At 28.6% G+C, this 24,919-nt stretch overlaps 2 protein-coding genes across 2 annotated transcripts in view; one reads left to right on the plus strand and one right to left on the minus strand.

The window, feature by feature from the left end:
• The first annotated feature begins 1,578 nt into the window (after nucleotides 1–1,578).
• Nucleotides 1,579–12,468, plus strand: LOC141538106 (uncharacterized). The gene is made up of 2 exons (XM_074259422.1): nucleotides 1,579–11,254; nucleotides 11,993–12,468. The coding sequence occupies exon 1, from the start codon at nucleotides 10,352–10,354 to the stop codon at nucleotides 11,249–11,251; it is 900 nt and encodes a 299-aa protein (XP_074115523.1). The 5' UTR covers nucleotides 1,579–10,351; the 3' UTR covers nucleotides 11,252–11,254; nucleotides 11,993–12,468.
• Nucleotides 12,469–13,408: 940 nt separating this feature from the next.
• The window catches only part of LOC141537969 (uncharacterized), a 209,264-nt gene continuing 197,753 nt past the window's right edge, over nucleotides 13,409–24,919 (minus strand). The window contains exons 11-19 of the mRNA XM_074259195.1: nucleotides 23,102–23,216; nucleotides 20,979–21,232; nucleotides 20,647–20,895; nucleotides 18,511–20,008; nucleotides 17,650–17,753; nucleotides 17,166–17,558; nucleotides 16,624–16,710; nucleotides 15,718–15,884; nucleotides 13,409–14,221 (exon numbers count right to left, since the gene is read on the minus strand). Coding sequence (XP_074115296.1) covers nucleotides 13,975–14,221; nucleotides 15,718–15,884; nucleotides 16,624–16,710; nucleotides 17,166–17,558; nucleotides 17,650–17,753; nucleotides 18,511–20,008; nucleotides 20,647–20,895; nucleotides 20,979–21,232; nucleotides 23,102–23,216 — 3,114 coding nt within the window. The 3' untranslated portion in view covers nucleotides 13,409–13,974. The remainder of the gene's footprint in view (nucleotides 14,222–15,717; nucleotides 15,885–16,623; nucleotides 16,711–17,165; nucleotides 17,559–17,649; nucleotides 17,754–18,510; nucleotides 20,009–20,646; nucleotides 20,896–20,978; nucleotides 21,233–23,101; nucleotides 23,217–24,919) is intronic.

Here is a 24,919-nt window from a genome sequence, read left to right on the forward strand (position 1 = left end):
TGTAAAATTGTATATTTTTTCATGCTTATGATATATTTGACCAATCACATTAAAGTAAAGTACCTTTTTCAATTAAAATTATAAACAAAATTATTATTAAAATTGTAATAACGTAAAAGACCCAGTTATTGACAGTGGAGTAGTTGTTTGACACTTGCAATTTTATTTTAATTAAAAAAATTAAATGTTCACAGAAAATCAATTTTTTAAAAATTCATCATTCAAAAAATATATTTATTAATTTATTAGAATTTTTTTTTTTTACTCGAAAAAAAAATTGTGCGCCCTTTCGACTTTAGGTCACTAAATTTTCAATGTCTACAAGCTAAAAGAGCATATAAGTTAAAACATACGCCCTTTTGGCTTTGAAAATTAAATTTTTTATTTTTAAAATAAAAAAGTGTTAATAAAACAATAAGTAAAAAAAAAAATTTATATCGTAAGCATGATAAGTCGAATATATCGTAAGCATAAAAAAAAATGCAATCTCAAATTTAAATTAAAGCGCGCACTTGCGCGCGCAATTTAAATTAAAACGCGCGCTTGCGCTTTAAATTGCGCGCGCAATTCAAAATTAAAAAATTTGATAAAATACGATTAAATTCGAAATTTAATTTTTTCTTTTTAAAATTAGAAAGTATATTAAAAATAAAAAATTTTTAGGTAAAATCATAATAAAGTACTTTACAATTAATCATTTATTCGTTATGCAATAATATCTACAATAAAAATACCACATCGTTTAAAAACAATTTTCGTTACAATTATACAGTAATTTTATATATATATATATATATATATATATATATATATATATATATATATATATATATATATATATATATATATATATATATATATATATATATATATATATATATTCATTTATTTATAATAATAATATCATCATTATCATCATTATCATCATCATCTTAATCATCATCATCATATATCAACACATATTTATATACATACACATACCAGCATTAATTAATGGATTAATAAATATGTATACATATATAAATATAGCGTAGTTCGTCTTTCTATAAATAAATATTAAATAAATAATAATAAAATTAATAATAATTATCATATATATATATATATATATATATATTTTCGAAATAAGATGAAGCGTTGAACATTCACTTCGCAGTGAGAGTGAGAAAATACATTATTTTGTTTCTTTCGATTTAAATTCACATTTATTTCATACAGAGATGTTATTGTTTATTATTAATATTAAAATTATCATTATCATAATTATTATTATTATCATTATCTGCATACATTGCAATAATAGCTATCGTAGAGTTGTTTGATTTGAGAATCATAACCTACAATTACAATTATTATTCTTCTACAATTATTCTTGATCGTTAATCCAATAATCGGTGAATTTAATATTAATACAACATAAATATATTCATACATATATTTACGGGTTACAATATATAGAAAATACATATAACAATTATTTAAATGACTCACAATAAATCACTTGTCAATACATATATATATATATATATATATATATATATATATATATATATATATATATATATATATATATATATATACTTCAATAATTAATTACATGATATTTTTATTATACACTTGTTTTTAATTTTTTAAAGAAGATAAGGACTTTACGCTAGCTATCCAATCGATATAATTATATCTTGTACATCTATTTCACGTGCCCAAAGTTCAAAAATTCGATTATTGTAATTATATTAATCTTTACGATTTATTTCTTCTTTAGGTTATCAAGTTCTTGATGAGGAACCGGCAAGAGAAAGAAGGTTATGTTAGAACAATATTGTTACTTGGCTTTTTAAATGGACTCTTTGCAAACGTCTAAAACTTCAAGGTTGGTAATTTATTTTATTATTTATTTTATTTATTTATTTATTTATTTATGTATTTATTTATTCATTAGACTAATAAAACACATTCATTATATAAAAAGCATTTGGACAGTGACAACAGCGCCAGTGCTTCGTTATCGAAGGCGACGATTCTTCCAATATTGACCACGTACGTAAGTTATTAATATTACAATTAGTACTGTTTATTTTATTAATATTTATTGTTTATTTTTTTTATTATTTATTATTATATGACACTTTTATTTTCAATTTTTAAAAAGCAAAGATAAGAAGTTCGATCGACGCGTTGAGTTTTTTCAATTTTTATATAAGAAGTCATTTTTTTTTTTTACTTTTAAAATCGATCGATTGAGATTATCCGAATTGAGCGGAATATTGCTGTAGAATTTTTAGTAGTTTTTTATTTGATATGTTCAGATTAAATTTAGGTGATTTTTTTGGTTAATACTTACTGGGATTTTTTTGGCTTTTTTTTGGTGCGTAATTTTAATAAAAAAAAAAAAAAAAAACAATGACCAGGAATCGAACCCTGTCCTGTCCGAGTATAAGTTTTCTAACCGCGCTCCGCGCCACAGTAAAATGTTTGAGGGTCAACGTACGGAAAAAATTCAAACGGATTTTAAAAATTTGGATAAAAATGAACCAAAAAAAGCCCAGTGTATAAAAAAGTAAAAATAATTAAAGACCAGGGCTGGACTTTTTAACATTTGGCTCGTGCAGTTTTATCAGCGTGTACACATATTTGGCATAAAATCGAACAATAAACATCAATTATCATCCACATATATATTAAATATATATTTTTACTTGTTGCTGCTATATGGTGTACCACACAAAAATATTAATAACTTCAACATCAATATATATTCACATGAAAAATTTTATAAGTAAGAAAATATTGTCCAGCCCCCGAGAAATAAGAGAGAGAGACTATTATTAATTTTTTTTTTTTTATAAATATTAATACTTTTATTATTATTGTTGAAGTTCAATCACACGCATAATAATAATTGTTATTATTATTATAATTATTATTGTTATAATTACTTTTTTTTTAATGAAGCTATGGGCTAATAAAGATTCGCCACTTAAATTACAATAAATATATAGCACCGAGGTACTTTTTTTTATATATTTTGTGTATTTTCGTATTTTGATTGAGAGCTGCAGCCACAAATGTTAGTTTTGTTTAAGAGTAATTAACCAGTTATTTATTTTTATTTATAATTAAATTTTTAAATTTTAATAAATACTTTATTTGATTATTCAAAGGATAAACGATTCATACAATACTTAATTATAAATCAATCGATTTTTATACACTTTATTGCATACTACACGCGTCCGTGATTTTTTCTGGCGGATTTTGAAATTTTGTCTAAACCATGAGAGATACAAAAAAATAATAAGACACCTTTTTTGTAGAAAATTGACTTCCCAACAAAAAAGATCTTATCGATTTTTTTCTATCTCTGATATTTAAGCCAGAATTTAATTTTATATTTTGCTAGTAACTTCGCCCGGCTTTGGCGGGCGCGCTTTGTATCGGCTATAACTCCGAAAGTAATTGATCAATTAAACTGATTTTTTTAATCTTAACTCAGCACATTGACTCCTAGATCCCTGCAAAAAATCAGGACTTAAATCCTTCAAGAATAATAATAATCATAATAAAATTGTTTTTTTGAATAAAAATTCTGACTAAAAAATCAAAAATACGGAAAAATGATTTTTGAATCAAAGTTTTAAGCTTTGGAAAATCCGCCAGAGGTCGAACGAATACTCAAAGGATGCTGATGCATGTAATGGATTTCTACATGAAAGAATAGAAATTTAACATATTTTTCTCTCTCTCTTTCTCTCAACAGATTCCTTGATTAATTGTCTTTTGATTTACAGAGATCTTTTAATGTTTGATTGATGATAATAAGTATTTAAAATATCAATATCAATTGGCACAAAATAGTTATTATTTAATTTTTATTGTGCGTGAACATAAGTCGTAATTGCCTTATTATTAATTTAATTAATCAATATTATTTAAAAAATTACCCTTGATTACATTTTTACATTTGATTTTCAGACTGAAGTTCAGAGTAGAAGTTTTACTTTTATATTAATTACAATTATGCTTTTATTATTATTATTAATGAATAATTATCATTATTATTATTATTATTATTGTTATTATTATTTGTGTATGCAGTTGAGAATTAGTGCGCTTTCAGTCATACATTTATTACATCATTCAGAACGGATTTAGATATTATACATAATATAGTAACGTTAAAACGACGGAGACTTTTTTTATCCGTAAATTTTTTAATTTTTATTCTAATTATCTGATAATTGGTAAAAAAAATTCTAATAGGCCATTAAAAATTATATTTTTAACTAAGAAATTTTTTATCTCAATTATTCAAATATTTTTTTTTAATATAAAAAAAAAAAAAAAACGATTAATTTTACTATAATAAAAAAATTAGTTAAAAATTGAATTTTTAATTCTTTTTAAAGAATTTAAATTAAAAAAAATTTTTTCTTAACTTATTTTTAATCTTAAAATTTATCAATAATGTATTTTATATTTTTATTTATCAATTTATTTTATATTTAAAAACTGAACTTTCTGGTAACGGAAAAAATATCAGCGACCATGCGCCACCTATCGGAAAATTTCTAAACTATCTTTATAAAAAATTAAAACTGGCCGTAAGAAAATGATTTTACTAATTTTTCAATATAACATTTTTAAGAAATTTTAATCTCAATTACTTAAAGATATTTTTTTTTATTAACAAAAATAATTTTATTTTAACACAATAATTAGTTGCAAATTTTTTAAACAAAAATTGAATTTTTTTATAAGTAATTCAAATTTTAAAATTATTTTTTTGTAAAAAAATTTTTTAAATAATTTATAATTATAAAATATATCAAAAATTTTTTTACATAGTTTTTTTTGGAGAAAAAATATTTTAAAATAATAAAATACTTGTATTTAAAAAATAAACTCTCTAGTAACGAAAAAAATTAGCGACCATGCGCCACCTATCGGAAAATTTCCCAACTACATTAAAAAAAATTAAAACTGGCCATATAAGAACATTTTTTTTACAAATTTTAAAAATAAAAAAAAAATCTCCGTAGTTTAACAATTAGACTATCTAGTTCTAAATATTTACATCAATTCCTTGTAGAGATAGCTATTACAGTTCGAAAGATACAGACCCGTTATAACTAAAATTTACATACACTTATCACAATCCCAATTAATAATCATAAATATATTTTTTTTTTTATTTACAATTACATCATATGATAAAAACAATAAAGAAAGCATAAACAAAAGTAGGCAGTGAAAAATAAATGGGAACAAAAGTTAATAATCTTTGGCACGGGATAGATTAGAAATGTTTAAAGTTTTAGTCAATAACTGTTTTTTTTTTTCATTTTAAAATTATTTATTTATTATTATTAATTAATTAAAACTTTCTTATCTACTTTTATTTATTTAAAGTCAACGATTAAGTTACCAGATACAAGGCACTTGGCTTATGTACAAGATTCTAGTCAGTGGCTCATTTAATACTCAAAATTTGCTACTCAAATTTATTTTGGTAGTCTACTTTTGTTTCTTCATAATATTTTTAAGTAAAAAAAAGACCCTCGTCTTTGTGAATACAATTCATAGAAGAAAATAGTAATAATATAGAATAATATATTCGATACTATTAATATATATATATTTATTTATATAATTATTGTAATTAGTAATATTTATATTTGGTGATTATTGTATGTTCAATTTTTGAGTAATCATTTTTGGATAAAACGTCTTTTAGAGTTGATTGACTTGAGTCAGAGTATCCATTAATTATTTAAATAATTAAATAATATTAATGGATCAATTAGTCCGGTAAAATAATTAAATAGTCAGTTTTTAAATTTAAATCCAAAGGATTTATCCAGTGCCTGAATTTGTCCGGTTAAGTTTCCAAAATATTTAAATATAATGTTATTAGATATCATAAAACTACTTCGAATCTATAATCACTCATTACAACTCACTCTTACATCAATATAATATTTACAATTTTATTTTATACTGTATTATTATTGTTGTTGTTATTGTTATAATAATTATTAATAATTTAAATATCAGTAGTATTTAAATACTAGAGAAAATGTGGCCGCAATGTGATAAATAATCGGCGCTAATACTGATTCAATGATTAATAGCCGCTTTTTTTGGATTCTGATTGTAATTAGCCAGCACATTGCGTCCAAATAAATTTACTGAACGGATCAAGTTACATTATGCATTACAATTTTATTTATTAAACACAAAAAATTAATTTAATAAAATAAATAAAATTAATTAATAAATGTAATGCATAATTAAGGTACTTTTAAAGAACTAAAACCAGCTGTAGGCTAAAAAAATCTATATGTAATACTAATTAGTATTGCTTATAAATGTTTTATTTATTTTTGAGCGATAGTTTTTAGTGTAAGCTTAATTTTGAGCAAATTATTTCTAAAAACACTAGTTGAGCAGTCAAATAAATGAATAATAAGCTAGCAGTGCCGGGTTTTTATAACTATGAGAAAATGGCGTCGACCGACAAAATGTCGGCCTGCGCGCGCACGCTAACCTACTCGGTGGCTTTAAGGAGGTTCAAGCGAATCTAATGTGAGACATAATTTCCAAATTTGAGCTTTGAAATTAAATATACGTATTAATTTATATATATACGTTAACAATGAAAAATTTCAATTTTCTTTAAGTGATGTACAATGATGTTAAATTTTTGTAAAAAAATTTTTTTAAATAATTTTTAATCTTAAAATTTATCAATTATTTTTTTACATATTTTTTTGAAGAAAAAATAAAGAAAAAAAAATAAAATACTTATATTAAAAAAATAAACTCTGTAGTAGCGAGAAAAAAATAGCGATCATGCGCCATCTATCGGAAAATTTACGAATTATCCTGCAAAAAAATTAAAACTGGCTATTAAATAGTTTCAAATCTTTTAAATAAAAATTGAATTATTAAAATTTTTTTTTTTTTAAATAATTCAAATTTTAAAATTGTTTTTTTATTAAATTTTTGTAAAAAAAAAATTTTTTTAAATAATTTTTAATTTTAAAATTTATCAATAATTTTTTTACATATTTTTTTGGAGAAAAAATAAAAAAAAAAATACAATACTTATATTTGAAAAATAAACTCTCTAGTAACAAGAAAAATTATCGACCATGCGCCAACTATCGGAAAATTGTCAAACTATCTTAAAAAAAAATAAAAGCTTTTTGATTTTAAGAATTTAAAAGAATTTTGACGAATATTAGGAAGACAAAGTAAAGAAAATTGTTTTAATTCTTTTGACTTATACGCTCCAACCTCCTTAATCTAAATTTTGAAAAAAAAATTTTTTTTTTTCTAACTTCTATAATTCCGGCAGTTAACCTCTCAAAAGTCCAAATATTGCATGATTACAAAAGAATACAATTTATTGCGGAAGCTACAACTGATTGTTCTTTAGCGATTTAATGTTTTCTTCTTTTTAAAATTCTATTACATTAATAATAGTAGTAGTTAATGTTAATATTTATAACAACGGAGTAAGAATGCTGTATAGATAGACATAGATGGCGATAGATAGACAGATACAATTCAATTAATTAATAATTAATAATTAATTAATTTTGTGAATTAACATTAATTTTAAAACTTCGCTGATAGTACTTTTGTTTCTCATTTACAATATTTTGAGCACATTCCTCAGGTGTATAAACCACGCTACACTTTCTTCATCGAGTCGTGCTTTTTTTAATTTCATTTTTATAAATATTATTTTGATTTTAAATTATTCGATAGGTAAAAATAAATAAATTACTGAGAAAAAATTTAATTAAAGCGGCACAACTCTTGGTACGGGTCCGTACAAATAATACCTCATACCAGTTAATTACATCACATTTTTTTGTTTTATATATATATCTATATATATTTTTTATTATTTTCATTAGTCATTAGTTTTGTTTTTCTGTGACGTGGAGGGACTCGTTTGTACAATCCATGCAAATCTTCGTTTCTGTTTTTTTTTTTAAATGTTTCATTTTAATCGTAACTTTTTACCAGCCTCCGGTAAATTATAAATTAGCACCTTAGAGACAGGGTTAATTATAAAAAAAAAAAAAAAAAAAAAAATACGGCCCCGAGATTCGAACCCTGTTTTTTCGCGCGCGTAGTTTGCGCTTTTTTCTTGACGCCATTGTCACAAGATTAGGGGTCGGAATTTTTGAAAAATTTTTTTTTCTCTGTAATCTACGAAAGCTTCGCAGTATTTTGAGCGGGAAATTTTTGAAAAATTTACTAGATAAATATTAAATAAATAAATTTTAAAAATTCAACCCTGCTAACCACAGATACAAATAATACCAGAGCTTACAATTAGTGTAAATATAATCTAAGTTTAATAGTATTGTCACAACTGATATGTGCTAATTATTCACTATTGACAAATATATCAACAAATCTTATTATAATAATAATCTTAGATTTAAAATTACAAGAGGCTGGTAAAATAAAAACAATTTTTTGATAAAATTTGGAGAGCGCGTGGCCGGACCGTTGATAAATTTAATATTCAAAATCTCGAGAGTAGATAGAAGAGTGAAAAAAAGTCTAGCGTGTTGTAAAATAATATTATTTAAATATTTATATTTATATATATATATATATATTATAAATATATGTATAGATATTAAATATATGATTGGCACTATAATTGTCAGATGATTACATCCAAGATGGAAGTTTTTTAGTCTTGCCTAGACTTTTATAAGCCCTTACAATAATTATTTATTTATAAATGTAAATAATAATTATAATTAATAATAATAATGAGAATTTACAGCACAAGGAAAGTTAGCAACAATAAATAACAGCAAAGATTACGTCTACGGTTGGCAAATCTCTTGAATAACAATTTAGAGTTCCTTTTTTTAGAAACTTTATATAAAATTTATTTATAATTATAATTAATAATTAATATTAAATAAATAAACCGTATGATACACAACTTTGCTACTTCTAGCTAATAAGCCGAATTTTTACACAATAGTTTTTTTTTTTTTTTTTTTTAAATTTTAATTATAATTGTAATAAATACAACAACCATTTGGAGAATTATAAGATACATTTATATTTATATACTTAGAGATTGTTTTTGCAAGAGCCTCGCCACGTAGAGTCGCGTAAGGTAGAAAAACTAAATAATCAATTACTCAAATAATCTTCGTATTTATATTAATATAATGTTTATAATATCGACACTGATACTTTTTTATCTACTCTATCTAGAAATTTATGGCTAGGTTTTTTTTACATCTATGTAGGAGTATGTACACTTTTCATTACTTTTTACATACAATTGACAAGTTTGATATTAATAATCATTTTTTTAAGTTGGTTTTTTGATTTCGGTAAATTATTATTTTGATTTATGGGTTTTTTTTTATTGTAAATTAAATTATTTGGGTGTAAATAACTTTTTTTTGGTTTGATTATGGCAATTTGATTTTCTTTAGCTCTTTGGTTGTTAACAAGATGACGGACTGCCGTAAAAATGGCCGCCGACGGCTTAAGGGGGGAAATACGTGTAGAGGCTTGAAAAAATTCAAAATTTTTTTTTCATAAATCGCTTGTAAAACTATTGAAAAATATACAGTTAAAATTTCAGGTCAAAATTATTATTCGTTCAAAAGTTACAAGCGGTTTAGTAAGTGCGCTCGGTACAGCGCCCGAGAACATAATTACCTGAACGGAGCGGTCGGTTAGGGTCGAGTAGGTAGTCATTCATATACTTCCAGGTATATATTTTTAAGAGAGAAAGGAAAAATGGGCAGATGTTCTTTTATTTTATTCGTATAGAAGATACTAGAAGTATTAGTGTCCTTGTAACAAACCATAGTGTAATATTAGTTCATAACCGACCTTCGTAGCGTGTGTTTGCAGTATTAGTAAAAAATGTCTTCGTATCCAAAAACAGGACGTAGTGATAGTGCTCGTCGTAGTAGACCACGCAAAAGATCTTTTCACGGAAATCAGTTTTCAAATACTGAATCAAACGAGTGTGGTGATAATAACGAGAGTATAAGTGCCAAAAAGCTATTAAATATAATGAGTGAAAATGTAATTGTTAACCCATTACATTTTTATAGAATCATAGAATTTTTTACCGTCTTCACAGCTTTATCGGATATTCTTATATGTCGAAACTGTAAGCAGAATGTTAAATTTGCTGAAAGTGGAATACGAGGCCTCGGATTCAAGCTCGTTGTTAATTGCATGTGCGGATCGAATTGATAATTATTAATATATAGCTTGGGAAGAAAACCATGATGAAGAAAGCTGCACACAAACACATGAAGGATCTGCGGGAAGTATGGAAGTTGAAGCTATCAAAACGATGTTTACAAGGTCAGAAGAATTACACGGAGTAAAGTACGGTAATTATATAGGCGATGGAGATTCCAAAACATTCTCAGCAGTGATAAAATTGAACCTGTATGGTGATGAACTGACAGTAACTAAAAGCGAATGTATAGGTCATGTGCAAAAAAGAATGGGAACGCGACTCCGGAGCGTAAAAAAAGAAAAACATTTGGGCGGAAGAGGAAAGTTGACAGAAGTTTTAATAAAAAAATTAAGCACTTACTATGGACTAGCAATTAGGAGAAATGTAAATAGCGTTGAAGACATGAAAAATGAGATATTAGCAACTTATTTCCATATGATATCAACAGATGATAATCCACAACATGACAAATGTCCAAAGGGTGTAGATAGCTGGTGTAAGTGGAACGAAGCTAAAGCTCTGGGGACAGAACCTCCAAAACATCCGACACCTTTGCATCCTGACGTTCAAAAAGCGATTTTTCCAATTTATCAGGATTTATCCCGGGTAGATTTATTGGAGAGATGTTTAGGAGGCCATACTCAAAATGCTAATGAAAGTTTTAATTCAACTATTTGGCGTATGGCCCCTAAACATTTGCATAGTGGTTTAAAAACTATTGAAATTGCTGCATACTTGGCTGCTTGCTTATTCAATGAAGGCAGTTCAAGTATTTTATTAGTCATGAATGAGTTAGGTCTCATCGTTGGGAACAACAGCTTCAATCACGCACAACAATCCGACAGTCAGCGCGTAACCCGTCAGAATCGACCTAGCTCCTTGGACAGTAAAGAAGCCCGAAAAGCACGAAAAGAAAAGCTACAAGCTCAAAATGAAGCATATGAAGCTGAAGAAGGCTTACAATATGGTGCTGGAATAGCTGATTAATTGGTAAGTTGTTTCAATTCGTTTAATACAACTTTATATTAACCTTTTGGCACCGTGGCTTTATTTACCGGTAAAAATTGATCGAAACAAAAATTTTTCATAAAAAATTTTTCATACAAAAATTTCTCACATGCAAAAAATTCTCACTCAAAAATTTCTTGATTAAAAAAATTCTCACAGAGCAAAAAATTATCATTTAAAAGTTTCTCAAATATTTTATTATCACTTTATCATTAAAAATTCATAATTAAATAAATATTAATTTTAATAATAATTAATAATACCAAATAAATTTTGACAATGAGAAATATTGCCTTTGTGAAAATATCGAAAAAGAAATTATTGCTGATAATTTATGTCGCGAGAAATTATTGCATGAGAAAAAAGAGACGGTCACCTTAACTTTTTTCATCACTTATTTTTTAAACGCGTTTTTCTCGAAACTAGTTTTTTCGAACTCGTGTACACTCTAGCTTAAAAAGTTTTTAACCAATCATCTTCAAATTTAGTATATTATTTCTTTACATAATTGTGCTGAATATGAACCTCAATCAGAAGCAATTTTTTCATTTTAACTAATTTTTTTTATACTAAACAATAAACAAAAAAAAGGTAAAAAAACATGACTTACTTTCACAGCCGTCAAAAAAATGAAAATTTTTTTTTTTTTTTCTTTAAAATGAGGTTCATATAGAAGATACATGTCTAAAAAAAGTAATAATTTTGATGCATTGATTTCAGATAAAAATTATGGCCTCCATGATGTACACCAGTTGCGAAGTCGGACGACAACCTACGAGATGTATCAGCTGATATCTTTATTACTTTTTAAGTTTTATTCTTGTAAATGTAAATTTTTACTCTTCAATATATGTATAAAATAACCCAAAAGTTTGAATAAATAATATTAATTTTTTATACCTTAAAATAATTGATTAAAATCTGCTCGAAAACGGCCATCTACACGTATTTCCCCCCTTAAGTACGGAAATTAAGTTAATTTTTTGATGATGTTAATATCATTGAATTTTTTTAAATAAATTGCGTTTTTTGTAAAAATCTGAATGGTAATTGTTTCAAGTAAATATTTTGATTAGTCTTGCGGCTTATTCGAAAAAAAATGGCGGTAAAAATTCAAATAACCAATTAAAATGTAGAAAAAAAATTTTTTTCATAAATATCAACAAATTGTTAGGGAAATTAATTTTAATTCAATATTTTTTTTTTTTTTAATTATAATTAAATATGATATTAGGTTATGATGATTAAAAATTTTTTTTAATTAATTTTGTGACTATAAAATTAATAATTTTAGAAAATTAATTAAAAATTAAAAAAATTGAATAAAATATGATATTAATTTAAAATTTATTAAAAAAAAATATTTTTTTTTTTTTTAATAAAGTCTTTAAAAAAAATCGTTAAAGAAAAAAATGACCAATAATAATTAATAAAAAAAAAAAAAAATAAAAAATTGTGGATAAAATTAATTTTTCTAACAAATAAAATATAATTTTAGATTTTGATATTTAAAAATATTTTTTAATTAATTTTGAGATAAAAAAACAATAAAATAGATCATTTTAAAAAATTCAGCAAGAATTATTAAAATTAAATAAAAAATATTATTAATAAATAAATTTTCCATAGTTATTAAAATTTGAGCCATTTAAAAATATTTTCGATTAGCTCCGTACATTATTTATGAAAAAAGTTCTTTTTTTTTTACATTTTTAATATCAAAAAATTCTGAATGAAATTAATTGTCAAAAAATTAAAAAAAAATCATAATTTGAGGTTGTGTAGAGATTAAAAATGTTGGTTAAGCAACCTTGTGACAATAAAACATTAAAATCCTCTTAAAATTATTTTTAAAAAATAAAAAAACTCGATATTAATATCGTCAGTTTTAAATATTTTGATTGAATATAAATTAATTTAAAAATACTATTAAAATTAACAAAATTAAACCTAGACCCAACAAAAAAATCTGATTATTAATACCATTATGATTTCCATAATAACATTTGCCAATAATATCATGCACCCATATATTAACAACAACAAAAGAATGTAAATAAATAAATAAATAATGTAATTTAATTATATTAGTAAAATTGTCTTGAGACAATATTTGGAAACGTTTTGTTTTTTGTATATTATATATATATATATATATTTTTTTTTTTTATATATATAACGGACAATAATACACTCTTTGTTACTATTTAATAAGTATTCATCATGCACGACTATATATTTATCATAGTATAGGCTGGACGTGATTTGTCTTTCGTATCTGGAAATTAATTAGTGTTTAATAATTAATAATCATCAATATATATATTTTTTCATAATATAATATTAATCTTCATTGAGAATGATTATCCGTAGACTTTGATAAATTTATATTATTTGTTCGAGTCGATTTATCTCAATAAAATTCACCCTGTTAAAACACACATTGTACATGTTGCGTTATTAATTTAGACCGTCGCGTTTCACTTGATCGATGATAGTAATATCGACGTTAGGCCATGTCTTGATTGATTTTCTCGTTCCGAGGAATGTTTTTTTATTGTATTACAGTTACATTCTTCAATTTACTCAACAATTCTCCAAATTTTGTTAAATTAACGCACGTTACGTACTGAGTACCTATAATTGTCTCTGAGGTTGTATTACCTTCGCTAGGGTACCAGAAGTAGGCGCATTTGTATGTTCTATGGCGGTCTTAATCTTGTGGGGTTGTGCCACAGATGGTTCGCGTTCGGATTTGTCAAGTCACTGTTTTGGAGCTTTTGGTACTCCATTATTTGAGGCGAGTTGTTGGTAATATTGTTCGACTGTGCACGAGATTGTTTAGACGTTTGTTGCGAAGCTGGCTTCTTAGAGTCCGTTAAATCTGGCGAGGGCATTGGCCGATGTGATTTCATGTGGGCACTTCTGCTTTTCACTTTGTTGAAAATTCTGCGGAAATTAATAGAATTTTTTTAGAGGAAATTTCGGTGATTTTTCATTTTTTTTTTAAGATTTAGAAAGGTTTAAGCTTGCTTACTAATTTTTGGATGACAATTACTTGCACAGAAGAAAATTTTTAAACTAATAAATTTTTCCTGGTTTAAGAAAATTTTACTGGATTCAAAAATTATTTTTCTTGCCTCAAGAATTTTTCTCTTGATTCAATTTAATTTTTTTTTCTGTGCGGGTATTTTTGAGAAGTTTAGTTTTTTTGAGCTAATTTGATGTTAAAATATTTAAAGAATTTAGAAAATTTCATTTTTTACAAAATTTGAAATATTTAATTGATAATTTTGGTAATAAAAATATTTTCTGTTAAAAGTACTTTTCTAATACTCTAAAAATTAAAAAAACGTTTTTTTTAATGCATTTTAAAAATATTCAAAAAAAAGGTTTTTTTAATTTAAGAAAATAGAAAAATTTTTATATAATAATTGATATTAATATAATTGATTTTCAATTTTTTGCGATATTAAAAAAATTTAGTGAAATTCATTTTTTAGAATATTTAATTCATTGATAATTTTGGTAATGTAATATCTTTTGATAAAAGTATTTCATTAATGTATTAAAAATTTGAAAAATGTTTTCTTTTTTAATACATTTTTACAATATCAAATAATTTTTATTTAATTCAAGGAAGTAGAGAAATTTTATATAAATATTGATATTAATATCATTTATTCTAATTTTTTTGACTTATTGCGATCTAAAAATATTTAGTGAAATTCTTGATATTAATATCATCTTTTTACCAAACTAAGTAAAAATTTACTCTTTAAATTGAAATTTCGTTGATTAATTAAAAAAAAATCGTTTATAAAATAGTAATTGTCCATAGCAATTAATATTAATTTTATTATTTAAATAGTCATCCGAAAACAATTGAATAGTGACTTAATAAGCGGAGTTTTAATTGTAATAAAAAGTCTGTTGATGACAATAAAAGGTCATGCATAAAACAATGAAGTAATTCATGCCTCAATATAGTTAATAAACAAATAAATATATTATTGGGTTAAGTTAATTAACAAGCAGAAAATCTGTGACTGTGCAGAGAAAGTAATTGCAAATTAAGCATAATAAAAGAGCGATAAAAATGATGCATACGACTAATATTAATTAATTAATGTATTCGATCGGTGTCGAAGTAACATCAATGTAATTGAAATAATTATTTGCACTAAAAAAAAATTATTATTTTCAGTGCAATTATATTCTACGCGCCGATTTAAATCAAACTATTTGTAATCTGACGTTTTTAATAAAAATACTACAGGGGTCGCTCGAGCCGAAGTAACTCATGCGTGAGCGGTTAATATTATATTATATGATATTTATAACGACTATAACCAAATCGGAGGACAAAATGCTGGCGTTATCTGGCGAAATGGGGATTTAATTTAGAATTTATAATCGTAATTATTATAAACTATAAAACTTACTTCCCGCAAATCTTGCAGGGGTAGTGAAGAGGGGTGGACACGGGTAGTTGTTGCTCAGAACTAATGTGAGTTTGTGAGTTGGTGTTGACTGTGGCGTGCCCGGTATTGCCGGATACGCCGGTATGGGTGCTTCCGGCCATCGTTACTGTTACACTTCCGCTAAAGCTCTGACAACACAAAGAAAACACAAAGCCAAAATAAACAACACAAACACAAAACTAACAATCGGATAAATTTACAAAAAAAATTTTTTTTTTTGTAATTGGTTAAATTAAAATTGTTATTATGATAAATACTTAATTATAATGACTTTTTTTTAATTTTATATGAAATTTTGAACGTTTATTAAATTTGCCGCTCAATATATAAATTTTTGAGCTATTTTTTATTTTTGGTACTTAAAAAAAAAAAAAAAAAATTTGGAAAAAATTTTATTTTGTAAATTTGAAATTTCACAACCTCAATTTTTTTCAAAAAATATTTTTCAATAGTTAATTTTAATAAAAATTTTTTGAAGTAAATTATTTTAGTTTCAATAAAATTCTAGAAAAAAAAATTATTGAAAGTTACAAAAAATTGATTATATTAATTTAAGCAACAAAAAAATATTTTTTCTTTTCAAAACAATCATAATTATTTTTAAAAAAAAAATAGAGGTCATAATTTTGGTCATAATAACTAAGTATTCAAAAAATGATGAATTACTTAAATAATAATAAAAAAAATATTTTGCAAGGGGAGTTTAAGCAGAAAGAGACACAGCGTAACGACATGCGACACTTAAACGTTCACATGTAAGTACAACTTGTAATTTTGATATTATTTTTAGTATTGTATATTAGTATAATTAAATGAAAATAATAAAATTAGGGGTTAGGTGGATTAAATTTGTTCAAAAATACTCACATCAGGGCAGTCGTAGGCTGCGAATAGCCTAAGTTCCCCTTCGCTGGTTGTCAGAGTAGCAGATGATTCTCTTTCATTTGTCTGTAGCTGAAATTTATATTTTAGTTTAGGAATATATTTTCCCTGATTAAAAATATTGATTGAAAAGTATTGGGAATCAGTCACCCTATGTGAACTGTATATCTATATATACATGAAAAAGAATTGAAATTATTCAAAAGTATTCTAATTTCATCATTTTTAATCCTTTTCAATCAATATTTTTAACCAGGGTTGATACAAGGTATAGAATTGATAATTTAAATTAGCAGACATTTGAGAATTTTTGAATTTGAATTTTGGCGGGAGAGTGACGTAGTATTATATCCGGTGCGCAACGCCATCTTACAGCGAATTAAAGAAATATTTTTGTTTATGTAGTCTTTTACTTATTTATTCATATTTTTTAAAATTCCGCGTGAGTATAAATTTATTTTTCAAATAAAATAAAAAAATTTTTAAATGTCTGAAAATTTAAATATAATAATAATAAAAATTCTAACGAGTGTTCGATGAAGAATAGACTTTTCTTCACTGAAATCCATCGAATGGACAGAAGCGATGGCATCCCTGAGCTCTTTAGTATCTTTAGTGTCTTTACAGTGCTTATCAGATTTAACGGGGTTCTTTGGTCTGCCATGGCGGGCTCTAACTCGCCGGTACTCGTCCGGACACAGTTTTTTCCAGAGGTAGTAGAATTGTGTGCACTGTTTCGCGGACTTTGTACATATATCTCTGGCGATCCCGGAAAAGTCTTTGTGGTATTCCAGCAATCCTTGATAGAACGCTTCCATTTCCTGGGACGTCCAGCGGTCGGATTCGCGGCACTCGTAGCTTAGCAGCGGGTGCTGGACCGGTAGTGCTGGAGTCGGTCTCATTAATTTCAGCATCGCCTCCTGGACGGTCAAAAATTATCAATTTTTTATTTTTCAACTTTTTCGTTCTTGATGAAATATTGCAGTCGGAAGGGAAAAAATAATAACTTACGTGGATGTTTCCTTTGCACATGTGCAGAAGATGCAACGCGTACTCTTTGTTTCTACCACCTCCAGGTACACTAGCGCAGCAGGCGAATTGTAGATACATCTCCACTGTAAAGTCAATTTTTATTTTAGTAAAATCCAGAAATTTTATAAAAAATTATTTAATTTTGTTAAAAAAATTTTTTTTATGATTTTTTAACTATATTTTAAGCTAAAATTGAAAAAAAAATTTTTTTTCTAATAACTAATTTCTGAAAAGAATAAGTGATAATTTTTTTTATAATTTAATAATATTTTTCTATTAATTCATTTTTTTTTAGTATATTTCTCAGTATAATCGCAAAAATTATCAAAATATCTAATACAGGCAATTGAAAATAAAATGGCTGTTAATTTTTAAAATGGCCGCTTTGGCGGGATTTTTAAAAATTACAAATTTTGATTTCATAAAAATTTAGATATTTTTTTTTTTTTGATGAAGTAGTTTTTTTTTTTTTTTTAACTATAATTTCTTCATTACAAAAATTTCAAAAATATATTCTGATAGCAGTTTTATTTTTTAAATTCAATTTTAGTTAAATACTTCAAACAACAAAAAGATTTTAAAAATAATATTTTTTTTGAACCAAATAGTGTTTTTCCAGTGTAAATTGCAAACATCAAAATATCTAATCAATACAGTTTTAAATCAAAATGGCTGGTTGCTTATAAAATGGCCGCCGTGGCGGGCTTTTTAAAAATATTTGAATCAACTAGTAACACTTTTTCCAGTGAAATGTCTCAATCCACACTCAAAAAATTCCTGATAAATCTACGCGGCGTATGGATTGATTAAAAAAAAAAATGATCAACCTTAAAAACTTACATTCATTATCAGTGAGCCCATTAATTATGCCAGGATCCCACAAAAGATGATCAGTTTCCCTTCCGCCGCGTCCTCTCTCTTCACAACTAATAGCCGGAATAGCAGCCTGGTACCTGGTTCCAATATTAATCCTCGGAGGCGGACAATCGTTGCTTTGTGACTCATCAGAACTAATCTCCGACTCCTTTTCATACTGATGGAGCCTGGCATAGAGCCCAGAGCCAGGTCTCGAGGGATTGAGAATCGGCGGAGGGGTGTAAGAACTATCCCAGTGCCGATCGCAGGCACGCCTCAGTCTCGACGGATACAGGTTCTGGGGGTAGCTGTCAACCCTGGGTCTCTTCCTACTTTGCCTGAGCGGACTGTTAGCAGAAACATTCCCAGGACTGAGAAAGATATCATCATCAAGCTCTTCTTTAATCTGTTCAATTGGAATCGGGAGGTTCGCTCCAGAAGCTGGTGAGCCCCTTTGGAGCTTAAGCTTCGTGTGATTGATGCTGGTCGCCTGGATGAGGAACTTGGCAGGATTTATCGCCTGGACGTTGCCCTGGAACTGGTTCGTCGAAGCTGACACGCTTCCAGGTTCAACCTTGGGTGTCAGCCGGATTTCCTTCCTGAAGGTCAGAGCAGGACTAGCCTGGACTAGGACGTTGGTTTTCTGGAGTCCGGATGTCTGGATGAGCTTGTACTCTCCGTTGTTGTCAACGACGATACCCGCGAGGCTTCCGTTCCCCAGACCGAAGTCCACCAGGTTCTGGTTGGTGATCAGCTTGTAGGACTGGAACTCGAACTGCTTCCTCCTGGCAGCGCCGAAGTCTTTCGGACTGGAGGACAGCAAAGGGTCTTCGGAGTTGGGCATCATCTGGTTCTGAAGTGCGTGGGGCGACACCGGGAACCCCGAGGAAGAAAAGGTGACTGGTCCTGGAGAAGAGACGGAAGAAGGAGGCAAGGAAGACAACGGCGAGGGAGCTGGAGTTGCTGATAGCGGACTTGGCAATGGAGAATTGGGATTTGGAGAAGAACTGTAGAGATCCGACCCGCCGCTTCCCTGCCCATTGTCAGCCTCAGTTTCTTCTGGAAGGACGGCGTTCAATGCCTCTTCCACAGCAGCAGCTGATGATAAGGTCGTCGTGTAGAAGGCTGCTGATAAGGGAGAAGACACTGGTCTGACTGCCTCCGGATCGTCTTCTGGACTCAGCAGTGGAAGAGTTCCTGACAGGAGGCCTTCCTGGCTGGATGGTGGGGTTGGGTAAGTGAAGCTTGGGCTGTCGTGGCGAGTCAGAGGCGAAGGCAAGGGCGATTGAGTTGGTAAAGTGTGCGGACTCTCGGCGTACTGAGTTCCGTAAGTGCTGAATTCAGCTAGTGAGTCAGGAAGTGGCGAGTTGACAAGAGCTTGCAGATCTGGGTTTACTGTGTGTTGGCTGGTGAAGCGGTCTTCGAGGGTAATGTCTTGGAGTTGGTCTGTTGGTTGGTCTTGTAAGAGACTAGATGCCTGGAACTAAATTATTTGTTTTAGTGGATTATCATAATCATAATCATCATGTCAGTGATCATAATCATGAACATCAATGATCATCATCGTTACCATCATGGTCAATGATAATCATAATGATCATGATCAATTATCATTATTGTCATGGTAAATAATTATACTCCTGATCATCAACGATCACTATTATCATTGTCATGATCATAAATGATCAAAATCATTATTGTGATCTGCATTATCATTACGATCAGCAGTGATCAGCATCATAACTATCATGATCAATCATCATGACTAATTGTCATGATCATGACTATAAGCCATTCATCATGGCCAATGATCAGGATCAATCATCATGATCATGATCAAGCATTATTATCATGATCAATCATTCTAATTGTGATCAATCATCATGATTATGATCAAGTATCATGACCAATTATCGTAATGATAATCAAGCATTATTATCATGATGAATCATCATGATTATGACCAATCATCATGATCGTGATCAAGGATCATGACCAATTATCATGATCATGATCAATCATCATGATTATGATCAATCATCATGATCATGATGATTATCGTAATCAATGATGATAATCATCATTATCAGTTAAGCATTGATAAAAAAATTAGTTTTTTACCTGTATTGAGTCCAACTGACTCGCCTGCAGAAGGACCGAATCAGGAACAGCAGTAACTTGCTGGAAGACTTCATCTTGAAGACTTGGACTGAAGTATCCTCCATCCTCTGAATAATTAGCTATAGTAAAACCTTCAGAAACCTGTTGGTTTTGTTGGGACTGGTTGCTAGGCAAGTTTGACTGGTAGGTCAGTTGGACCCGCTGTCCTGGGTCCGAAGTCGCTCTCTTTACTGTCATCTTTGTTGTACTCTGAATAATGTAACGCAAAAAAAAATCAATACTCCGATAAACTAAGTCATCAGAGCAAATTTTTGAAATATTTTGAAAGTTACCTTAAGAATCATATCAGCAAGTGCTTGGGCCTGTGCCTGAGTCTGGGCTTCCTGAAGCTGTTTCTGGACAGTAGTGTGTCCAACAGTGATGTTGGGCTGTCTGAAATGCTCGCTATCAGAAAGACGTCTTATTTTCTCGCCAGTGACCAGCGGAGGTGGAGCGGGCACGGCAAAATTGGTCTTGCCGATCATGTGATTAGAGACATCGACGTTGTTGAAAACGGCGTTCCTCGCCAGGCCGTTGGCCTCTGTTGCTAAAAGAGAGTTCCAATTAGCGACTTCATGGCAATTAGTTGGAAACTTAACTTGGTAGTTATCAATCATTATAACTAAACTGGAAACTGCAAATCGGGCTGAATATGAAGTGAAAGGAGCAATGAGATGGAACAAGTCGATGAATTCAAACAAAAGATACCGTTTTTTGCCCATCCTCATCTTCATCGAACGAATTTTATGAGCCGTCTTTATTATTACTCGCTGACGGGTTTTTGTTTTCGCTACGTTAAGACGAAATAGACGGGAATTAAAAAGGAATGCCTGAAGCTGAAGCTCCAGCTCCAGAGCTTCGAGAGGGGGAACGGATGGAACGGTTCGTTAATAATTGCAACTAGACTTTATCCTACTAATGACGGAATGAGGGGCTTTATTCAGGATCCCTTCTTTGAATTGTTAAATAAATTTTACAGTGAGATAATTTTTACCGAGAAACGAGAGTGTAGTCAGCCGTCAAACTAACCGATTACGGAATTCAATTCCTCTGGCTGTTCTGTTGCTAAAGTGTGAGGCTACGTTTTTGCAAATTGCCAATCATCGATTGTGGTGAGGTTGTCTATAGCTAGCTCTAAAGAATCGATATCCAACGTCAACAAGAGATGCTTGTTTGTTTTGGTCGTTACATGCTTGACGTTCTAGTTTTCTTTGCTGAAAGCTAACGAATTAACGAAACTGAACAAACAGTTTTTACTTCCCAGAATAAAATACGGGGATGTCATTTTGCTTACGATAAAATTCACGTAGGGTGTAAAAAAGATAAAAAATATGTAAAATTTTTTGTTTTTTTCCCATGGAAAAATAAATGTTAAATTAGAAAAATTTTATAAATTTTTTTAGAGATATTTTTTTAGGGTCAACATAAAAAAAATTTCTAATTAACTTTGAAAATGCCATTATTTTCTTTTATTCATACAAAAAATAAATAACGTACGAAATTTTTCCGTGTCAAAATAAAACTTTTTTTTTATACTAAGAAATGTTTTTTATGCATGATAAGAACAAGATGACACTGAATATCATCCCAGATTATACTCAGTGATATCTGTGGTAAAAAAAATTTCAGATAGTAGCTAGAAAAATCTAGATTATACTGCGTGATATCTGGATTATACTCAGTATAATCTGGATTATACTCACTGTAATCTGGATTATACTAGTTACTATCTAAAAATTTTTTTCACTCAGTATAATCTAGGATGATATCCAGTGTCATCTTGTTCTTTCCGTGTGGAGACACAAAAATTTTCATATTGGCATAATAAAAATATCTATGTAATCTTAAGAATTTAATCTATGTTTTTGAGTGCCAGCGTATTAATTTTTCCTTTTTTGACATGGAAAAAATTATTTCGTCAATATAGGAAAAATTATTATGTTAACATACAAAAAATTTATACGGTGCATAGTCAAAATATCTTTGTAATGTAATTATGGAATTTTTAAATGAGAATTTTTCCATTTTTTTTTATAGGAAAAAATGTTTTATCATCTTAGAGTAGTTCCAATTTTGTATCTATAAATTATAGGTATTTTTCCGATGCTTTCATGGCAAAAATATCCATGTTGGAAATAAAACACGGTAAAAATTTCTATAATAATTAAGAAATGACCTTGTATCTTGTGAACTATTGACATTTTTAAAGTTATAAGCTCACCCCGATGTTACACTCATCGAGACTTTTCATTTGAGTACCCACATCAATTTTTCATATATTTATATATATTATATGTATGTATATATGAAAAATATGTCAAAATGCATGTGGGTACTCAAATGAGAGCTCTTGATGAGTGTAACATCGAAATGAGCTTATATAATTTCGTATCTAAAACCCTAAAAAATTTCTTACCAGTAGTCCTTTTCTGTATGATCTTCTCCTCAATGAGCGCCCGGACGTTGACTGAAGCCGTCTGAAGCGGAGGTCCAGGAGCTTCCTTCCTCTCGTTCTTTTTGTTTTCGCCATCCTAAAAACAATAAATCGTTGAGCAATCCCCGAATTGACAGATAAGATCCTTAAATTACCGTACATGTGTAATCATAATCACTGAGAGAGCTAATAGGGGCATTTGATTATCCCCGATATGGAATCACTGACATTTCTAGAGACTCCGGATCAGATTAAGCAACTTTTGCTCGAGAGTCATTATCTTGACGTGGTACCAACCCGGGACGATCGATCACCGGTTTGTCCAACCTCTAACTTGGATACATCACGTTCCAGATAGATCCCGTCTTTGACATGGTCATACATCTGCGGATTCATGAATATTGAACGGACACTAATGCGTTGATTGGGAAATCCCGGTAGCTCGATCTAAATTTCAATGCCGGAGTTCGCGGATTTATCTGCTGGAACGCAGTTTAATTGTATGCGTTATCAATGATGCCTCGGAATCAGAACAGAAACCGTTTGCCCGGAAGAAATAATATCGGCGAAGAGTACACACAGAAACATCTCTGCAGAGCCGTCAGATTGGATCAGCATAATGGGAAAAGCTTGAGACAATGTTTGCTCACCCTTTTACTCCCCTTGCTCGGAGGGTGTACGCTTTTCAGGATTGCTGCTCCGAGAACGAAAGAACTTGTTAATGGGTTCATTTCGATTCGATCATCGCCTTATCTTTCTATCTTCCGAACCCGGTCTTAGTCCTTCCCTTCGATCTACCGCCTTTATCTCTACAACTTTTATCCGAGGCCTTTATCTACGCTATTTCTGAGCCTATTCCGGCTAACTACCATCCTCTATTTCATAAAAGAAAACTTTTAAGGCCGATTCAGATAACCGTTGATGTTTTTAATCAGTTTGGACATTTTTTTTCGCTAACAGGTTATGGGCCTAGTCGCACGATTTTTTAATTTCACATTTGGAGAGTTTAATATCTAATTTTTGGGAGTATTAAAATTCAGTTCGAGGTGGAATTAAAATGGGAGAAGATTTTGGAGTGTTACAAAAAAAAAAATTTTAATGAAAAAAGTTAAATTTTATGAGAAATGTGAAAAAATTGAAACCTAAAGTATGAAGAGTTGAGATTTTGGAAATTTTAAATTGGTGTAGTTTTTAACAGAAGCGATCGATTCAAATGATATTGAAACTTGATTTTAAGAACTACTTGGAGAATATGTAGGCCAAGTTTGATTGAGATCCGTCAATAATTGTGGGACCTAAGCTGTTTACAAGCAAAATTTTTCAAAAATACACAGAAAAAAAGGTTCACTCGAGCTAAGAAAATATTTTCTTCCTGATTATTTTCTAAGCGAAAAAAAATTTTTTTTTTAACAAGAAATTTCACTTGTTCCAAAAAAATTAATTCTCTTGCTTTTAAAAATACGTATCTTGATCCAAGAAAATTTATTTAAGTTAAGAGCGATTGATAGATAATTTTCAAACATATTTTGGTCATGTATAAGATACACGGGGAAAAAAACAGGGATTTTTCCTATTTTTGCATAGGAAAAATTCTTATGTTGACATAGGAATTTTTCCAATGTTAACATGGGAATTTTTTCTTTATTAACATGATAGAAATATCCATGTGACATATGAAAAATTCATTTATCACTAAAATTTATGTAACTTAATTTAATAATTACAAATTTACATAACAATTTTCTCATTCGAGCAATTTCAGATAATTTAAAAGTAAAACAGTGATATACAGTCGGTTTG

The sequence above is a fragment of the Cotesia typhae genome, unplaced genomic scaffold (assembly GCF_013202065.1).
Source record: "Cotesia typhae breed Kobodo isofemale line unplaced genomic scaffold, CoteBio_Ctyphae contig_20, whole genome shotgun sequence".
NCBI lineage: Eukaryota > Metazoa > Arthropoda > Insecta > Hymenoptera > Braconidae > Cotesia > Cotesia typhae.

Bases quoted from the DNA above. Each gene is read 5' to 3' on its own strand.
- LOC141538106 (XM_074259422.1), top strand. From the start codon at position 10,352: ATGGAAGTTGAAGCTATCAAAACGATGTTTACAAGGTCAGAAGAATTA.